Here is a 19,689-nt window from a genome sequence, read left to right as displayed (position 1 = left end):
CTATAATGAGAAGCACACTTCTGAACAACTTAAAGACTGGCTTCTTTGGATTGTTGCCTTAGGCTGCTGGTTGATTAAGACTATCGAGTCGATACTTAAGAAATTAGTATTAACTCTTAAAGTTTTGGATATACGCTGCATAAAGTGTAGACGTAGTTGTGGATGATATATATTGTGACGGTTTGAAGATATATAATTCTCCAACCCCATATTTAGAGTATGTCGCATGACGACATTTCCCACCCTTGAAATTAAAATGTGGATTTTTAAAACATATGAAATAAGCAGTATATTACCTCCCATACTACAGATTCTGGCAGTCAATTCAAGGAATATCGCGCAATCAATTATAAATTATCCTATAAATTATCTACTGGCAGAATACTGTCAATTATATACTTCGTTGCATAAAATCTGGGGCGACTCCGATGGAGCTAAACCAGATTCGTCAACCACGTGACCAACGTGGCACCCGCATCATGAGAGCCTCAACGGAGCCAGAGAACATCATCAGCTCGAGGCGAGACGTGCCCGTTTCCATCCATCAAATCATCGAAAATCTCCTCTTTCTATTCATTTTGGCCTGGGGCGCTTATTGTCGCTATCTCTTCCAGGCGTGATTGGCCTTGCCCCTTTTGGTGGATCATCGTCGTCCTCCTCCCCGTCGCAGACCCTGTCATACGGTTCCCCACATGTCTCGCGCGTCGATGATACCCTCAATTTCTGGGACTTGGAGCTTGTTTTCTATTTCCCTGGTCGCGATCTACTAAGGCGCGCCTGTTAATTGCTGGCTGGTGCGGTATCGCGCAGCCGGCATTGGCAACATGGCAACCGCCGTCTCCAAACCCGCCTCCCAAACCCCGAAAATGAAGCGTCCTCCCCCGCCGTTCGTACAGACCGGAGTCAATGGAGTCAAGCCGTCGCAGTCCTCGTCCTCCTCTCCCTCGATAGCGTCGAAGCGTCTCCCCGGCGCGAGTCAACCTTCTTCGGCGACTTCTGCGAGTGGCGCCGCGACAAACAGCGCGAATAACCGTCCTGTCAACCGGCCGAGGAAAGATGGCCAGAAGCCGGGGGAACCAGTGTCGTCGCGGCCCCAAAGGCCTTCGACGAGAACTGCAGGGGCGGAGGTGGATCGTCGAGTGGCCAAGCTACCTCCCGAACCATATGGTATGTCCCCTGTTCTTCAATGTGCATTCCGCATGCGATCGCTGATGCGGTTTCCGTAGTCAAAACGACGTCGTATATCCTGAAGAAATACGCCAAATGTCCGCCGTCTCTAGTCATTCATCTTCATCCTACTCACTTTCGCTTCGAGCAGCAAGATGGAAGTTTCCCTTATAACTCGGAAATGAAAGTCATTATTGAACATATTCGCGATGGGACTGTTCCTCATGACATGATGGAGGAACTCCTGCGCGCTGGGGTGCAGTTCTACGAAGGTAGCCTCAAAACTACTGTATATTTCTACCAAGATTGGTGGTACTGATGCATATTCAGGCTGCCTCATTGTCAAGGTTGTGGATCACAAGTCCGTGTCAGCTCAAACCAGCAAGTCGACCAGCTCGTCCACTGATGAGAAGAACACGCCATTTTCCATCCACAACTACAATCAGCACGTCACTCCGTCCCCATTGGTTCCGTATCCTAAACAGAATCAAATAAAACCCGAGAAAGTGGAGTCACCAAAGGCGACGGAGAAGGCCGCAAGAAAGGAGTCAGATGCTGCCAACGGTGGAGAATCTGCTGATGGGAAAAAGGAGAATGAGGCTGCAACCAAATCCGCCGAAGCGTCACCAGAAAAACAGCCTCCTCCCAAGCCTAGGGTTTTCACCACTGTTCTTCATCCAACCCCACGTTCTCTCCTGGCAGAGCTGACTTTTCTCGCAACGACACCGGACCCGAGAGCTGTAAACAAGAAGCAATCTGGCTCACAAGGGGCCGTAAAAACACAGTCTTCATCTGCTCCTTCTCAGACATCGTCTTCATCGACCGCTGCAGGCCCTCCTCCCAAGAGACAGAAGATGCTCGTCGAGCCTCAGGAACTTCCTGAATTCGAATCAAAGTTGATCAGAGCCTTGGCACCTCCTCTATACCTGGATCCCGTGGACAGTCTCGAGTCCGCTCAGAATCTGCTTAAGTTCTTGGAGAGTCCTCTTCATCGTGACAGACCGCCATCACCAAAACGGAGGAAACGAACTGTTGCAGAGCTTGCTGCCGACGAGGCCCTCGCTGCTGAAGAAGAAAGATTCATGCTTATCATGGACGAAAGACTGGAACCAACCACGTCAGGGGCAGCTGGTGTTCCCAAGTCTGCAGTGGACGACGCTGGTGGCGCAGCGCCTTTCGAGCCACGCTTCTCCAGATTTAAAACGATCGAGAGTATCCGTATCCAGCACGAGGAAAAGGCCAAACGGGAGCATGAGAGAAAACTTCAGCAGGAGCATGCCAAGAGACAACAGCAAGAGCAAGAAAGGGAACGGCGTCGCCTGCTGGAACAACGTCAAGCCGAGGAACATGCTAAAGAGGAGGCACGACGCCAGCAACTCGCCGCTCAACAGGCCCAGGCACAACTTGCAGCTCAGCAACAGAATAGACATGCGATGGCACAGGCAAACGGCATATCTCAAGTATCCCAAGGTCAAATGTCATCGCCGGTGGTGCGCAACCAGACCCCACATAATACTTCGTCACCGATTGTCGGAGCCAACATGGGCACACAGGCTGCTGTCTCGATGAGTGTGAGCGCTTCCGCGCAAGGGGCTGGCAGTCCTCAGAGGCCACCTTCGGCGCTACAGCATTCGCATCCAGGAGTTATGGGCCATCCAATGGCTCCTTCGAGAAGCCAGCAAAGTCAAAGCCGACATGGGACACCTCAGATGACGCAAGGAACGCCGGCGATGTCTCATGCTACTCCTGTGATGCGTAATGTCACTCCAACCCAGCGCATGAACCATGGCAGTCCTCCCAATTCAACGATGGCACAGACGCCGGTAATGGGTCATGCTATGATGGGAACGCCTCAAATGGGAGGTGGAATGGGGCTCACGCCCCAGCAGCAGCAAATTTTATTGCAGCAGCGACAGCAGCAGATGCTGGCGCAGCAGGGCCACGCTGGTCATGGGCAATTTACACCCCAACAGATTGCTCAGATACAGGCAAACGCGCATGCTCAGCAGAGCATCCAGAATCATCAACAGCAGATGCTACAACAGCATCAGGCCCAGCAGAATCAGCAGCAGCAGCAACAACATAATATGCAACAACTGCAGAATCAACAGGCTTATCAGGCACAATTGATGCGCACGCAACTCGTTCAGATGCAAATGGCTCAACAAAAGCAGCAGCAGCAGCAACAGCAACAACAGCAGCTCGGCCAAGGTAACACCCCTCAGATGATTCCACAACAGCAACAACATCAGATGCTTATGGCGACTCCGCAAGCGAACGGTGGTCATTTTCCGCAGAACATCCAGCTTACGCAGCGCCACCACTATCTCTATCAACAGCGACTACACCGATTGCGACAAGAAATGGCCCAACGGTTGATGGCACAGTATGGGCCGCCTCCACAGTATCCACCGCATATTGCGCAGCAGTATGGCCCAGGGCTTGAAAAGAACGTAAGGACGTGGGTCCTGGAGTTGGCGCGGCGAGAGCAGCAACAGCGCGCTCAGCAGGTTGCTGCCGTGATGCAACAGCAGCAACAACAGCAACAACAGCAACAACAGCAACAGCAGAACATGATGAACGGGATGGGAAAATAGTTCAAGTTGATGATTGATTCAAAATTTAGGTAGGTATGGAACGTTGGGGAGGTGGGTTCATTTTTCTTTTTTGACACTTTGGAGAATGGAGCATCGGAGTCAGCACGACTTTTGTGTTTTTTTTCCTTACCCCCTTAACATTATGGGACAGTTTTCTGTATTTTTTTTTACCATGTCCATTGATCTGATCTGGAAACGAATTTTCTCACTGGTTTTCGGAGTCCTGAAATCTGAAAAGAAAGGATTTGGGTGAGCTTGGTGTGGGATCCTTTTTGCTTCTTTATTTTTTTCTTTTTCTTTTATTTTTGTTTTTTCTTTTTTTCGTTGATTTTTGTTTGTGAGAACCGGGCAAGGTCAAACAAGGAAAAAGGATGCCACGGGGATATAAAGTTGATACCACTTTTGCATAGGGGTGTTTCTTCATTTACCAGTTACATTATCTGTGTGTGTTTTTTTCTTTCTATCAATCAGTTTGGCAGGATGGTAGGGGGATTCAATTTGAAGGGAACAAGAACAGAACAAATTCTTGAGGCTTTTGCTTTTTTTTTCTCTGTAAATTTTCTTGAGCTTGAGGTGATTGATGTACTTGCGACTGCGACTTGCGACATGCGACCTGCACTTGACCCTGTCGACTCGACTCGCAATGCAATCATTCATCTATCTACATATGTATGTACATGACTTGGTTTAGACCTGATGAATAAATCTATTGCCTTTTGCCGCGAAAAGTCGATACGTACTGATCTGGAATGACCCCCGGACTAAGAAATAAATGGTTTGATTGGAAACCAACACGTAGGGTATGAAATTCCTAAGGTTCGAAGAAGCGAGTTCCTGAAAAAAAATAATCAACGGCGACTGACGGAATCACGTATAGCTGGTCAGGTAGATGGCAGTTTTTCTTCTTTCTTGCCCACAATAACAATAATCATGATGATGGTGATGCTCCAAGTTTTTCACATGACAATCACAACAAGTATGTACGGTACAGTACCTACTCTTCGATATCATCCACATCCATCCATCTCATCTCATCTCATCCATTTCAATCGAACATTCTGGGCGTGCATTCATCAAAAATTGTCACAATTATACTCCGTACATAGGACTCATAGCCCCGTCAGAAGGTGGGGGTACTTGGTCAGTGGGTATAGGTAGTTGGTACTGGTGGGTAGTGGTGGTGGCTGAGCAAGCTGCAAAACAGTGCAAAATGATGAGAATTCAAAATCCGTAATCAATGGGATCCGGATCGACCGATGCCTTGAGCTATTATATAGAATAAATACAAATAAAAAAATGAGTACGGAGCTCCGTACGATTAATTATTGATTATCGTCGCTGATACGATCTATATGATAGGTTCGGCAGGTTTCATCCGATCGAATAGATGATCGTTGTTGATGATGATGGGGCGATGATCGATCGATCTAGATCGTCGCGCTACTATTAGTTGTACGGAGTACCCCTGGATTACCGATTACCTAAGTAGGCAGTAGGTACACCCACCTGGGCACTCGCCTCACTCACTCAACTCTTCTCACTCGCGACATAGATCCGATTTTTTTTCGATTCTGGATTTATGGATTTTTGGGTCTCATCTCAAGCCAGCTTAGCTATCTATCTGGCTTACCTAGGGAGGTTCTAAGTAATTACCAATAATAGTGCCATTATTATCATCACCATCAGTCAGTCAGGCAGTATCGAATTATTGAATTGTTGAATTTGGTGATGCGATGCAATGTGCTGCATGTATGTGCATGATCTGAGCTGATCATATCTGATGATCATCAGTGATCTGATCTGAGGATATCGCTCCGTCTATCCGAGCCCGAACCTGAACCTAAACTTGACCCGAGAGAATCCCGACCTCACTATGTATGTACTGTACAGTACAGTGCATTATTTATTTATTTATTAGGTAGCTGGCGTCAATAATTGCGTCTTGTTTATTTTGTTTACTTGCCGTGGATGGATACTACTACTACTACTCCTACTCCTACTAATAATAAGATCACCCGATTTACCTGATTTATGTCCTGCAATCCTGCGATCGATTATTGCCATCGCCATCGTCATCATCATAATTGTCATCATTCAGCTCGCCACCACCAGCAGTACCACCACCACCACCATCGCACTTCCTTATCTAGTCTACTGTTGTTCTATTAGTCTATGTAGTTTGTGTTGACGATCATCCGGATGATCGATTGATCTGATCTGATATCCAAAGCATAGCTGCCATAGCATAGGTAGTGGATACTGTCTATGTAGTCAGGTAGTTCATTCTGCCCGATATACGGACCTAAAGCAAGATACCTGACAATTACCCAGGTAGTTTGATTTGTATAACTGTGATTAAGAGGAATTATTGAGTTCCGTAGGTTCTGCAGGGAATGACCTACTAATTAATAGTCTCAAGGTTTTCATGTTTCTGCGAGTCGAGTAGTACTTCATTCAATAAACTTGGTCGATTGATGCTGTTGCTGCTGCTGCTGCTGCTGCTGGTGGTGGTGGTCATATTATGACTATACCCACATTTCGGTCCTGTTTTCGTATAGTGGATTTAGGTCCTTTATCGTCAGGTCTCTAACTAAGGGAATTCTATTCTGTTCTGTTCTGTTCCACCCTGTCCTGTCCTTAACGGAGTGATATCATCTGATCTGATGACGGTAATATCCATATCTACCTACACATCTACCTATCTATCTATCGAAATACTTCCGTACTGGACTGGAAACAAGGAAAGAAGTCACGAGTCTGCCGCTATCTGCCATTCATATCGCGTCTCGCTGGCCATAGTCAATCGATAATCGTCAACTATCTAGATACCTAGTAGTAGGCTTAAACTAAAAGGCAAAAACAATAATTTCGACGTAGGTGGTCTCAGTCTGTATGCTAGAATAGATCAGGAGGATATTTCAGGTTCGATCGAGGGTTGCGGTTCCAGCTCTGTCTGAAGACAGGAAAGAAAAGCTGAAAAATTGGACGATCCTAGGTGCGCATAAATGCCTAAGTTAAATAACCTATTATTAGTATTATTATTTTCACCACATGAGCTTTTCCTGGGGAGAGTTTATTATCTGTTCTTGGCAGGGCAGAGCAGAGTTCCTGTTGGAGGAGGAACCAGCGATAGTAAGTAGATACTGTACTGATAGCAAACTATAGCTATAGCTAAATGATAACAAAATAGGCTTTAAACAGGCTTCATCATTTCTGTATTTGTGGGATTTTGCGCTTGGCAGCACGTCTGCGCGGTTAACTTGGGAGTCCGAATCTGAGGCTGAAATATTAGCGCTTCGTCAAGCAAGGGGGATCAACGGGATCAATAAAAGCTGGACTGTGCGTGTTATCCAGCCACTCTCCATCCTAATAGAGAAATAAGCATCAGCCTTCGATTTCCTTTTTCATGGTTAGTAGAATCTAGCTGGTGATGTCTCTTGCAGTCTGCTACCTAGTCACTTTATAGTGACGTTATAGCAGCCCTGAAAAGCCCAAAAGAGGCAGGATGTGACGGACCGCAGACTGCTCAGCTAACGCCTCCACAGATCTTGAACCGGATAACTAGCTTGTCTTGTACGTCCGGCGTACATGATACCTGCAGCACAGCTGCATGTCATAAAATAGTGCCCGAGCTTGCTTTCCCAATATTATCTGAGATCTGACATTCCAGGATTTGGTCAGATTAGCTTCAAGCCGCCTCAGATCAGACAGTTCTCTCGTCGGATGATTTCTGTCTGGGAATAGTTTGGCACGATATCACCAACGCCAACGCCATATGCAGAATGGACCTGGGTCGATCACGTAGCAGATAACCGGTGTCTGTTCCACTATTCAGTAGGTTATCAACTAGATGAAGGTTGAGAGAATTGTCAACTTAGAGATGATTGAGTATCCGGGTTTGGATTCAGAAGCGTCATTCCCGAATGTGAAGTCGTTCAAGCTGGACTCCACAGGAGCCAAAGGTCACGAGCTGCTCTCGATGAGAACGTCGTCAATTCTAGAGGTATCTGCGATCGCCAGAAGGCTGGCGATGTACTCACTTTCACATCAAAGGGATTGCCATTTTCAGTGCATTTTTTGACCATCCCTCGTAAACGCGTCGTTCATCAGAACGAACATCTGTGTAAGGAAGCAACTGCCAACATCAGGTGTTGCCCAGGCTGGTCGACTGAAGCATCATCGATGGACATTTGGGAACTCATTTAACACGACCCAGGTACACGTCCTCAACAGTTGGAGGTTCAATCTCGCGACCACATTCATTGTCCTTGCTGTGGCGCAAGGTGATCCAATGAAGGGGACAATCTCTCGAGACAAACATGGAAATCTGGGGATCCCTTCGTGCGAAGATACCGGCGCACCTGAAGCCTGAAACAATAGCACGATCTGATCTGACAAAGGATCTGATCTTCCTTCCCGAGACAGGTTGTCCTCTAATTTGGAATCAATAGCCTGGGGTGTCGAAACACTGCTGTTTGACTGGCCAAGAAAGGAGATGGGTTAGTCTCTCACGTCATATGGGTTAGAAACGCCAACGATCGACTTGAGGCTGTTCGCAACTTGCCGAAGCCAGGTCCAGACTGGGATATATTGTCTTGGCAATTTCTCCGCAACGCAGGGACCGTCGGTAGGTGGCTCCCCACCCCTTGCTGCACACTGCCCCGTGTGGCTAACTTGGACAGCCAATTCATCCAGGTGAGGTCAGCACTCTGACAGAGAATCCGGCCAGAGACCAAATTCTATTATACTCAGGTTGCGGGGTGCAATGCCAGATGGAGGCATGAATTTACCCCTCCTGAGGGTCACCTTTCACTAGATAGCAATTGTAGTCTAGGACTAAATTATCGTAAAAAAGACGGCACAGATAAGGTTCGGAGATTTTACTGTTGTCTGCACAAAGATGAGCTGTCACTTCCATGTTCCGTGTACGGAGGACTGAGGGCGTTTTGGAGGAACCGGAGCTGTCCGAGACAAGTTCTTTTGTTTGCAATGGATCAGAGTTGATTTTGTTAGCTCTCGGGGTCGCCGTGCGGGGGAGGTGACAAGTGACGGCTGGTCGGAGAAACGATACAAACGATAATCAAAATCAGGATAATGATAAGATGGAAAGGTAGTCAATGTTATAGTTATTGCAACAATACCATAGGCGAAACATGCTCACCAATCATTGATGGCATCCAAGAGATTAGATTGGCAATTAGGTAGTGAGGTTGGATACCAAGATCGCCTAGGGCCATGCAGCCCATGACACAGATCGTCATTTTGAAACGACCTAACAGACCTACAAAAAGCAATAATTCTGCGAACCCAAGTTCGTCGACAGATTTTCCGATTAGTCACCAGTCCACCCCAGTGACGCCACAGGTTTTTTTTTTAGCACTGTTGCACAACATACGGGAAACAGATCTCGGAGGTATCAGGGGTTCCCTTTCAATGGCTTTGTGTTTGAAGGTCTTTCTCTGTCTGGAATACCATAGCAGAACAGCCTCAGAACGATCAATCAAGCATCTTAGGCTTTTGGGTTTGGTACTCACATTTTAAGCAAATAATAACCACGCTACCATGCCTGGACAAGGCACTTCGACATGACAGATTTTTTTTTAAGGTTCAATCGGAATGGGTCAGGAAGCTCTGTTGTGGGGTGAAAATTAGGCCGGAAGGTGGGAATCTTCATCCGCGCTGGTGGTATCCAGTACGAGACAAGAGTAGACAGCGTCCAATCAACTGCCACAGCACAGCAGCTTAACGGGAGGAACCGTAGAATAGATGGGGAGAGGCATTGGTACGGCTAATGCGGGGCCGTCTGTCGTCTTGACGCTTGGTTCACTGGAATGTGAGATAGATTGTCGCCTTATTTGGAATTGGAGAACCAGGAAGTAAGTGATCGTAATATCTCACCAACACCTGTCGTAGAGATAGGCTCGTCCTCGGAGCCAAAAAGAGGATCACGGACGGACAGTGACAGCGAGAACGAGGTGAAACCCGCTCTGCTTGCATCAAGCTCAGCGTGCGCTTCTGCGACCAGGGTGTTCCCATATCGTGCAGTCACCGCGGAGATAACCTCATCGAATTGACTCGATATAGTCAACTGGTATGTTTCCATGACGCAGAACAGAGCAAGTCCACAAGAGAATGCCCGGAATACAGAGCCGTGTTCCGCAGAGGCTTGGGTGTAGTGTTTCCACCGAATGCTCCTACCCGATTCAAGCTCCGCGCCAATGGCATGGATGAAACGGACGTAATATGACATGACATACGATTTATGTATGTATGTACATACGTACATACATACAGAGGCGAGCAGGCGTTGCTGAGTAAGTAGCAGCGACCCAATAATGGCCAAGAGAGCGAAAATCTGTGGCTGTGTTCATTCTTGGATGTGTGGCGTCGTGGGCAGTGATTGCCCAAATATGAGACTGTGAGGTGATAGATCAGAAACCAAGATGGAGCTAAACCGTTGGGTTGGACTCCCGATTCCCACTGCTCCCGGCCCGAGTATGACCGCAAATACCAGCGTGAGTTTTCCACTGGTAAGAAACAAAGAACGGGCAAGAATTAAAATGTGTTTTAAAATGTGTTCACTATGTCCAGATTTACGTTAGAATTCTATTTGTCATGACTCATGGTGGTGGTGATTCAGGACAGTTCGGGTTTCCGATGGACCAGAGTCACGGCGACAATGTGAATGACCATAACCAACACCGCCGACTTGTATCGCCACAATCAGCTAGCCGTATCTGTCAAAATGTTGGAGGAAGAAGCTGCATATCAGGACGACCAGATCAGTTCGAGGTAGAGATCTGGAGGTGACTCGAGGCCTCGAGCCTGACGCTCCACATTCCGGAGGATACCGGGCGTTCAATAGCATGTTGGGCATTGCTCACGTTGGCACCTTGGAGGTGAGGTCAGAAGCGTTCCTGGACAGCAGCATCAGCATCTGTGCGTTGGGGATCTTTTGTTTGGCGCGGTGATAGACCCATCTCATTATGATTGCTGGAGAGGATGATGCGCGCCTGATCGCCGCACCAGAACCCCACAAAGCCCAGAATAGCAAGAGCAACCTCAGGTTCCGGGCTCACGGCAACAAACAGACCTCAGACACTCCCCGAGCAAATGCGATCCTTGTCGCTTCTGAAACGACGCGATCACGGACTGAAGGTCGACGGCGGTTTCGTGGTCGTTTACCTCCAGGTCATCACCACCGTTTCTCCCATGTCACTGGTTTCATGTCGCGACTCGCCGCTTGATAGCTTGAACTGCCCCGCGGCGATCCACGCAGCAGACGGTAACCAATCTGTTCTCCCGAGGGCCCTATTGTATGTGGATCATCGACGTCTAGTGACTGGGTTTGCACAGACCACCCATTGTGAGCAAGTTGGGCCTGTGCCATATTTGTCAATGAGACCCACTCCTACTTCAGTTCACCTCAGATACGGAGTGGAGGAGTGTGCAAAGAGATCAATCTCGTATCGGTCCGAGGGTCCGGCCTATGAGTTGCTTGAATAAACCCTCCAGATGCGACCTACTGTGCCTGAGAGTTCTTGGGAACCCTTGGCGGCCAGCATGACCAGCTTGAGTGCTGTCGAACCCTCTGGATCTGAGCCTGTCTTCTCCATCCAGGGCTTCGCTGGTCACTGCCGATGCATCCTGTCCCACTATTGCTCGGGAGGAGTCTAGATGGTGGCGTAGGGTCGGAAGAGACCATTGATCATATCCTCAGTGGCGCTCAGTGGTACCTGGACAGGGCCCCAGAATGCTCTTGTGGCGGACTGTAGGAGCCCTACAGATCCTTCTCCACACGCAAGACGCCGTGATGGCGTCGATCGACTTGATCCCTGCTCTGGTGGTCCGTACGCAGGTCCCAGCTGTCGATCCGGGACACCTCCTACTGTAGGGAGCCGATCGTATTCTCCAGAGTAAGACTACCAAACGCGAATGTAACCAAGGAGCAGTTAAAGTTTCGACATGCTCGCAAGAACCTGGCAATGACTCGAGGTCCCGGGCCTTTGGGAGGTCGGTGAGCCGCATCATTATCGTTTTCTCCCAAGCATTCCATCCTCCATTCCTGGAAGGATAAGCACTTCTTCACCAAATCTGCTTTAGCGGATAGTTCGATCCAAACTGGGACACCTGCAGTGCTATCGATGGAGTCTCCAACGGTCTAGCGATTGCCGGCATCAATCACGATCCACCTGGGTCAATACCCTCCAGCTCATTCACCAAAAAAGGACAAAAAGTGAGGGATAGCAGGAGCAAACACCTGGGAAACCTTCTCGGCGAAACTGGAGTGTTTGCAACTGCAAGGTGAAGCTACAAGGAAGGCTAAAGAGAAGAGAGGAAACCTATAAACCAAATCCACCCCCTCCTTCGGACGGGGTAGTAAGACAATTCTCTCCTTCGAGTCTCTGGGCAACCTGTTCTATCCATCCCCTTGCTGACTCTTGTCTTCAATATCCCAACTGACTCACGTCCCAATTCGGAGCGCGCGTTTAAGGGCGGTTCTTTGACTTCACACGAGGATTCGGACTATTGCCCGGACGATACCCTCGTGAGAAAACCAGCCCTTTTTGAGGGGGAAATCCGATCATCCTCATTTAGGGTAGGGTGGTTGGACCGTGGTGGTGGTTACCAAGGAACCCATAGTCCACATTCCAGGCCTTGCTTTTGCATCCCAGGCACGCGTCGCGTTCGTTCTTTTTTTTTTTATCTTTCCACATCCCACGAAGCAATGGCGTATGACGGTAAGTGGGATCGTCCCCTCCGTTTGACCTCAACTCCATTGAGAGGAATTTGATATTTGACCTCGCCGCCGCCCTCGTTCCTGAGCTCCTGCTCCTTCCCACCACCCACAACATTCTTTATCCCATCTATCGACAGGACATCTCCTCTCCTACCCTCGTTCACTCCTTCAGCAAGAGCAAGGTTCCTGCGATTGCCTTTCCATTCTTTCAAATTCTCTCCCCTTTCGTTTTCCCCTAGGCAGGTTTCTGGGAAAGACGATTCTAATCCTCGACCTGTGTGTGTATAGCAAGTGAGATCATCATTGATCCAGCCCTCCAACAAAGTGACTACGACACCGAAGACACGGAGGACTTGAAATCTGAGTACAACATGTCCGACAGACTCACCATCGATGTCGACTGTCCCTCCTTGCGCTCTAGTGGGTGTCCGTCGATGGCCTCGAGCTTCTCACCCATGGAATCACCGACTCCAACTCCCACCACCATATATAGTCAAGGGTCTCTCGCCTCGCCAGGCTGGCCTGAAGGGCCTGGCTTCTCTGGCCATGGTATGGAGGCAACGAGGACTTCGCCGCTGAAAAGCAGCTTCAGAATGGCAGACATCACTACCGGAGGAGATGGAATGGCGATGCATTATGGGAACATGGAAGGCCAGGATAGATTGCCTATGTTTGACTACGTCCCCGGCTACTCAGACAACATGGAGCAGTTCTGGATTCCCACGGATATGCCCAAGAGTTATGATCAGGGGAATGGCTTCGCTTGTCAACCTCCCATGGCACATTACCCTCAAATGGTTTACCGCAACGGCCAGAATGCTTATCTTCCTGAATCAGTCTCCAACCCATGCTTATCTCGTCCCATCTTCCAACAGCCGGAGCGCATGCCCACCTCCATGTCGATGACCAATATGTCTCACTGGATGTCGTCTGAAGTCATCTCCCCTCAGACCATCGCCCCGTCCCAGGCGTTCCCAGACGCGCCTATGACACCACCATCCTCGTTCTCAGGATTCCCCGGATCGGCCAGCACACTGAGAACCCACACGCCAGCTACTCCAATTCGGTCGAGTCCCTTGGGGACACCTGGAACGGAGACCCCGATGACTCGACTGTCCGGGGGCCCAAGCGACCAAAACGACGACGACTTTATGCTCTCTCCAGGTGTGCAGGAGAGCCTACAGAACCGACCCCAGCGCCAAGCTTCAAAGAAGACGGCCAAGAAGCAGACCTCCAAGCAGAGCCTCAAACTCGAGAACCTTCCCTCGATCATTAAGCAGGTCCAGTTCCGATGCAAGGAGCCGGGCTGCAAAGGACGATTCAAGAGACAAGAGCACCTGAAGCGACATATGAAGAGCCACTCGAAAGAAAAGCCCCATGTCTGCTGGGTCCCTGGTTGCCACCGAGCATTTTCCCGGAGCGACAACCTCAATGCACACTACACCAAAACCCATAGCAAGAGGGGTGGTCGCAACCGATACGTGGCGACGCTGGATGAGACCAGTCCGGACTATGATCCGGATTTCCGTGGACAGCTGACCCCGGATGGTCGGCCCATCTACGGGTCAAAATTGGATGATCCCATTCCCACCGAGAACCAGGAGGCGGATGGGGAGGCTTACTCCGAATAAGCAGGAGGACACCAGACTGCATGAATTGATACCACTCAGGGGGATTTCCATTTCTTGTTCTTCTTTTTCATCTCTTTTAGACGGTACAGACACGCAGGGCAAGGCAGACCCTGGCTGGCGCTTCACGGCGTAATTGTACAACTCCAAGAAAATGCTGAGACAAAATATGTTTGTTTGTGGAATAATGTACTGTTTCAGCAGGTTTTTTTCCCCTAATTTCCTTTTATTTTTTTTTTGAATCTGTCACTTTTTTTTTATTTTTTTTCCTGCGCATTTTTTTTGGACACCAGCAATGGATACTGGTGGGTAGGTAATCGGTGTTTTTGTATTGTTATCTTTTATCCACTTTCTTTTCCAATTTCCTTTGTCATGTACTACCACCAACGTTGTCTGTCCGTTTGTTCTGCATACATGTGTCTCAGTTAATCAGATCTACAATTAACTACATCGTCGGTAGTAGATGGGCCAGGCAAAGCTGGTTGCCATCGATCGCGGACAAATACATGCACATCGCCATCAATATCTGAGACTCCTGTCTTAATCCATTTGTTTCTTGTAAACTCTTCTGAATAGTAACGTCTCCTCACTTGCAATAATTGATTAATTAATAGTCAATTAATTATCTGTCGTCCCTTACGTAGGAATTATTGGATCCATAGACCTTCAACGCCGTTGGCCAATCATCGTCGACGTCACTCCAGCCACCAATCATCTTGGTGGGCGCACCATTACATAAACATATCCCTACGAAGGAACCACCCAACACAACTTTTTTCTTTTTACTTCTTCACTTCTAAATCTTCCTCCCACAACCTTTGTAATCATGGATATTCCCAATAACTCATGATGTTTATGATGATGAACGACGATAACGATGGACTACTATCTTCAGCCTCGACCTAAACGAACTGGAAGTCAATTGGTATTGCTGACCGTGAAAAAAAGGATTTTCGCTTGCTTTTACAGCTGCATAATTCACGGTTCATATCCAAGGATTTTTTTATTGATCACCAGACGAGTCGAAACTAAATGCTTTCCTTCCTTTCACAAAAAAAGAATACACTATGCCATATATAACTTGGAATCCATACACGCAATGTTCTTATCTGGTCTCACTCCTCCTCCTGCTGTTGCTGCTGCTTGCGTCAATTTCTCGATTTTGACCCTCGATCCATCTCTCAGCCGATGATGACACCTTCTTCTTTGTGAGCGAGGTATCATCTTTGCGTGCCGATGAGTTTCGCTCCAAAATATCTCAATTTCAAGCTCAACAGTCTGAGACTGGGAGAAAAGACTATTAATCGCTCATCTTCCTTGTTTTCCCCCTCCTATCTTTGCCTAATTGCTATATAGTGAGTGCATGACATAGATATGATATGGCTGAATGTCTCCACAGGAGGCTGGTTATTTTTTCCCCTCTGCCAATTCTTATTTCTTCTCTTTCTTTCTCCTCTTTGTTTTCCCCTTCTTTTTGCCCTTCTTTCTTGTGCATCTCCATCAGGAGACACTCAGCACTGCATTGCAGTTACACCCAAAATTCAGAAGAAGCGAGCTGATCCTGCACTGCAGCAATACGTACAATAAATTTGGATACTCTGACAGAAATACATACAGTTGAGAAAGTTCAAGTGCGCTCAAACGATGAGCATCTATCAGCTGCTATCAGACATCGCGACGTCTGGTTTTATGTCGTCACAAAAGGGGACACCGACTCTTTGATGCAAAATAAGAATATTCTCTCTGGCAGATTTTAAAGTTCAAGGCAGTGTACATGCTCCACGAATTCCAGGTTGACCCAGTCTGGATTGCGTATCAAGACAAAAAATGTAACCTTGTATACAGATCATCCTGTCTCTTCAGTGGTAGCAACACACGCAAACCTGGCTTCTGCAAAGCAGAGAGGTGTTAGTGGTGGTGTTGCAAGTGTCATGATAGATAATGGCTTTCCTTTTTTTTTTCTTTTTTAAAAAAAAAGGCGAGTTGCGATAATTATAGAAAAAGAAGCCTAGTTCCTCATCCTAATGAGATATGCTTATATGACCGAGTACTTCGGCCCCCAATCTGACCCGGGTTTACCTAGGTAGTTAGTTGGAGCGGGGTCGTTATGACTCCATCACAATCACACGATCTCTGAGATGAATTAAATTAACCGTATTCGAGCATATCTACTGCGTCCGGAGTATAACGTAATTCCCAGCCGACCCGGCCACCCCCTCCAAATCCGCGAATCCTATATAGAAATCAACGCATATTTATTACCCAAAACTGCAATTATTTACATGAATTAAGAATTATGGCGATTCGGGCATTGCATTATTATATGCCCTATAGTCCTTCAATTGCTGCATCTTGGCAGTACGCGCATATGAGGCGTATTTGCGGCCACCGCAGCCCCTGTGGCCATACCCTCTGCTGCCTGATTTTGATCTGGAATTCAACTTTATATAAGATCCTGAGCTTCCTGAACTGACAGACCACCAGTATGAGGTAGCTAATTAATCAACCTCTTATACTTTTGCTTCTACTTCTTATTTGAAGCCCATAAATTATGATTCTCCTTTGTAAGGATTATAGCATTATTTATGGCCAGTTTGCAGCCCTTGATAAGCTAGTTCAAAGCAGCTTCTGTGGGGCTTAGCAGGATATGAGTATGCTATTTTAGTAAGGCCTTGATTGCAGTCGCCTAATGCCCTAACTCAATAAGATTATGAGGTGTTTCTGGCACCCAATTAGTCTGGATACCCCTGGCACAGCTTCCAGGGGGGGGGGGGGGGGGGGTCTTAAGCTATATATTAAGCTGTAGAAGAATGCAATCTAGATCAAATAGTACAAGACCAGTTGCTGCAAAGCCATTTTTGATATTATCTTCTTTGAGTGCTTCAGAACAGACCCCTGGATATGTGGTAAGGAAATCTAGCTTATCAATATGATTAATCCCTTAATCCCTTGCCATATATAATTCTCTACAAAGCAGCCATATATGTGCTTGAGAACTGCAAAACAGCTAACATCAAGAGGTTATAGAAGATGCAATGAATGTGGCAGCATACAAATCAGTATAATATTGTTCTTGGCATAAGTGCAATCAAATTAAGGAGTCAGATGGCTGCTATGCCTGTCAAGAACTAACATCCAATATTGTCCCTTTGTATGAGAATTTGTATAGGGGATAAAGAGATTCTGAAACTAGGAGAGCCCAATCTCATCTGTAGTCCATCTATTAGGGCTTGTCTCAATCTATTAATTATGTAGTAAGGCATTATTCTCATACCAGGACTCTAAAGGGGTCTTTCCTTTGAATATAATATATAGCAGGAGAGCCCATCCTGCTGTATTGATTGATTCAATGACTGTCACCCATTCTTAATTCCTGGGCTATATAAGAGGTAGACAATAAGAGGCCTCTGCTCCAGTAACCACCTTTGTAGTAGTAATTAAGCACATTGCAAAGCCTGTCTCATCAAAATTGTAAATATCCTTATCCATAATACCATATTATTGAATAGTGCTCCATATAAGGTCAAACCACTTATAAATAACCTTTGGATCTTTGCATTGGGCATGCCAGTAGTTGTATCTTTATGAATAGTGTGATTTGAGCTCTTGACGGCAATTGACAAAGCTGGATACCCAATTCTTGCTGAGACGGCATTAAGGATTGCATTTAGTAAGAAAGAGAGTTACCATTTTATAAATAATAGCTGGCTGAGGAGGCACTCTATGCTTATCCAGAGACAATATCCATTATATAAGCATATCCTCTTTAGTAATTGTCAACTTATGTGGTTGTCTGGTCTCTGGCGAGTGATCGGGGGTGGTGACCTGGTCTCCACATCGATGGTTCTGGTGATCGTGGCAGACCTCTTTTCTGAAGAAGAAAGGTGACTTCAGACTCCATCTATCGCTACCGTCCGGACTACTCTGTACTGACTGAGAACTAGGGCAACTGCGCTATTCCGTCTCTCTGCGACGGTAATCGTGGCCGAGATCGTAGCAACTCCCATCAGCGCCATGATGATGTCCACCGATCCGTGGCTTCCCTACCTGGCTGGCCTTTCCATAATACTGATATTTTCCCCGTTCCTCTTTCTCGTACCGGAGACCATCGAAGAAGCCAGGGAAAAGACCCAGAAAACCTTGGCCGCAGAAGCTCACGATCTACTGGAAGAGCTAGAGCCGCCGTCAAAAGGTTCACTCTTCGCTACGGTCTGCAGCGGGGTTCAGGCATTCCTCCAATCGACTCATTTCATGTGGCGCAACGTCAACGTCGTCCTCACGTTGCTGGTCCTGTTTGTCGCCAATCTGAGCAAGCAGTCTACCAATCTCCTTCTGCAGTATGCCTCCGCAAAGTATCAGTGGAGCATTGCCCGCGTAAGTTCGATGTCTCCGTTTGGGGCTCGTCTGACGCGACTAACGTCATGACAGGCGAGATTTCTCATCTCATTGCGCGGGTCTGTCAGCGTAGCGACCGTCCTGCTGTTGGTCCCGGTGATATCCTCTTTACTGATCCGGTATCTCCACCTCGACGCGGCGAGGAAAGACCTCTACATCGCCCAAGCCAGCGCCGCATTCGCCATTGCCGGGTACTTTGTGATCTTCGTCGCGCAGACCCCTCCAGTGCTTATCCTGGGGGTTGTGTTGATGTCTCTGGGCATACCTTTTGGCATGTCCCTCCTCAGCGTGGCCACATCCCTCGTGCTCTCGGACCACATCGCGACCCTGTATTCCACTGTGTTAGTCATGAACTCGGTGGGCATGGTGGTTGCCGGGCCGATCTTTGCCAGCGTCTATGGATTCGGTCTGCGATTGGGACTGTCGTGGTCCGGATTGCCTTTTGGTCTGGCGTCTCTCATCTTTGTTTTTGCTTCTGTTGCAATCTCCTGTGTGAGAACGGGGCGACCTCGGAGTGTGGCTGTGGCTGGGGATTAGTATGTTTCACTCTGCGTTCTACCTAACTCATACAGTATTCTGGCAGGATCTTAGATTTGTTGGTTTTGTTTTCTTTTTTGTTTTGTTTAAGGCTGGAACCTGGAACTATACTGGATCATCGTTGAAACGGCATTTTGCACAGATAGATTAGATTAGATCGACCGCGGCAAATGCGCTCAGGTCATAATGTGCGGGTCGTATGAAGAAATACATACAGTATGGGATCCGGTATCGTATTACTTCATCGGACATCCATCAAATTCGGAGGTATCTACTCCTTATTTGCTATTGCTCTTTACCGTATCTTGCGATCATATCCGTATATAGCACTGAAGTTACTGAAATCTGTCTGGTGTCCAGTCCAAAGCACACGCACGCTGCAATCCCGAAATGAATGCAACGTCACGAAACAAAAAATCAATCGCCTTGATTGACTTGGTCGCAGCGGGGTTTGCATGTGATTCGATTCGCAGGCATTTGATGTCTGATTCGACGGACTATTATAACTTTAACTTAGGTTGGCAGCGCGTGGGCCAGAACGTTGCATCGCCTATAATCATAGTTAAAGGCAAGCGGTTACCTTGGGATCGTCGCAGCTCTAAATCTGATTATTTTTCTCCGAGGC

General features: G+C 47.6%; 3 protein-coding genes across 3 annotated transcripts; all 3 read left to right on the top strand.

The window, feature by feature from the left end:
- Positions 1–824: 824 nt before the first annotated feature.
- VTN77DRAFT_3241 (uncharacterized protein) lies at positions 825–3,764 on the top strand (the record flags this gene model as incomplete). Its single annotated transcript, XM_069419169.1, has 3 exons — positions 825–1,167; positions 1,227–1,439; positions 1,498–3,764. The coding sequence occupies 3 exons, from the start codon at positions 825–827 to the stop codon at positions 3,762–3,764; spliced, it is 2,823 nt and encodes a 940-aa protein (XP_069278771.1).
- Positions 3,765–12,492: 8,728 nt separating this feature from the next.
- VTN77DRAFT_3240 (uncharacterized protein) lies at positions 12,493–14,135 on the top strand (the record flags this gene model as incomplete). The annotated part of the gene is made up of 2 exons (XM_069419168.1): positions 12,493–12,505; positions 12,793–14,135. 2 exons carry the CDS (start codon positions 12,493–12,495, stop codon positions 14,133–14,135), a joined length of 1,356 nt encoding a protein of 451 aa, XP_069278770.1.
- A 3,780-nt stretch (positions 14,136–17,915) lies between these two features.
- Positions 17,916–19,064, top strand: VTN77DRAFT_3239 (uncharacterized protein; the record flags this gene model as incomplete). Its single annotated transcript, XM_069419166.1, has 3 exons — positions 17,916–18,016; positions 18,077–18,506; positions 18,561–19,064. The coding sequence occupies 3 exons, from the start codon at positions 17,916–17,918 to the stop codon at positions 19,062–19,064; spliced, it is 1,035 nt and encodes a 344-aa protein (XP_069278769.1).
- Positions 19,065–19,689: the final 625 nt, after the last annotated feature.

Source organism: Rasamsonia byssochlamydoides, assembly GCF_041956645.1.
Source record: "Rasamsonia byssochlamydoides strain NRRL 3658 unplaced genomic scaffold VTN77scaffold_22, whole genome shotgun sequence".
In the NCBI taxonomy this organism is placed as follows: domain Eukaryota; kingdom Fungi; phylum Ascomycota; class Eurotiomycetes; order Eurotiales; family Trichocomaceae; genus Rasamsonia; species Rasamsonia byssochlamydoides.
The sequence above is the reverse complement of the archived record's forward strand: the minus strand, read 5'-3'. Positions and strand labels throughout refer to the sequence as shown.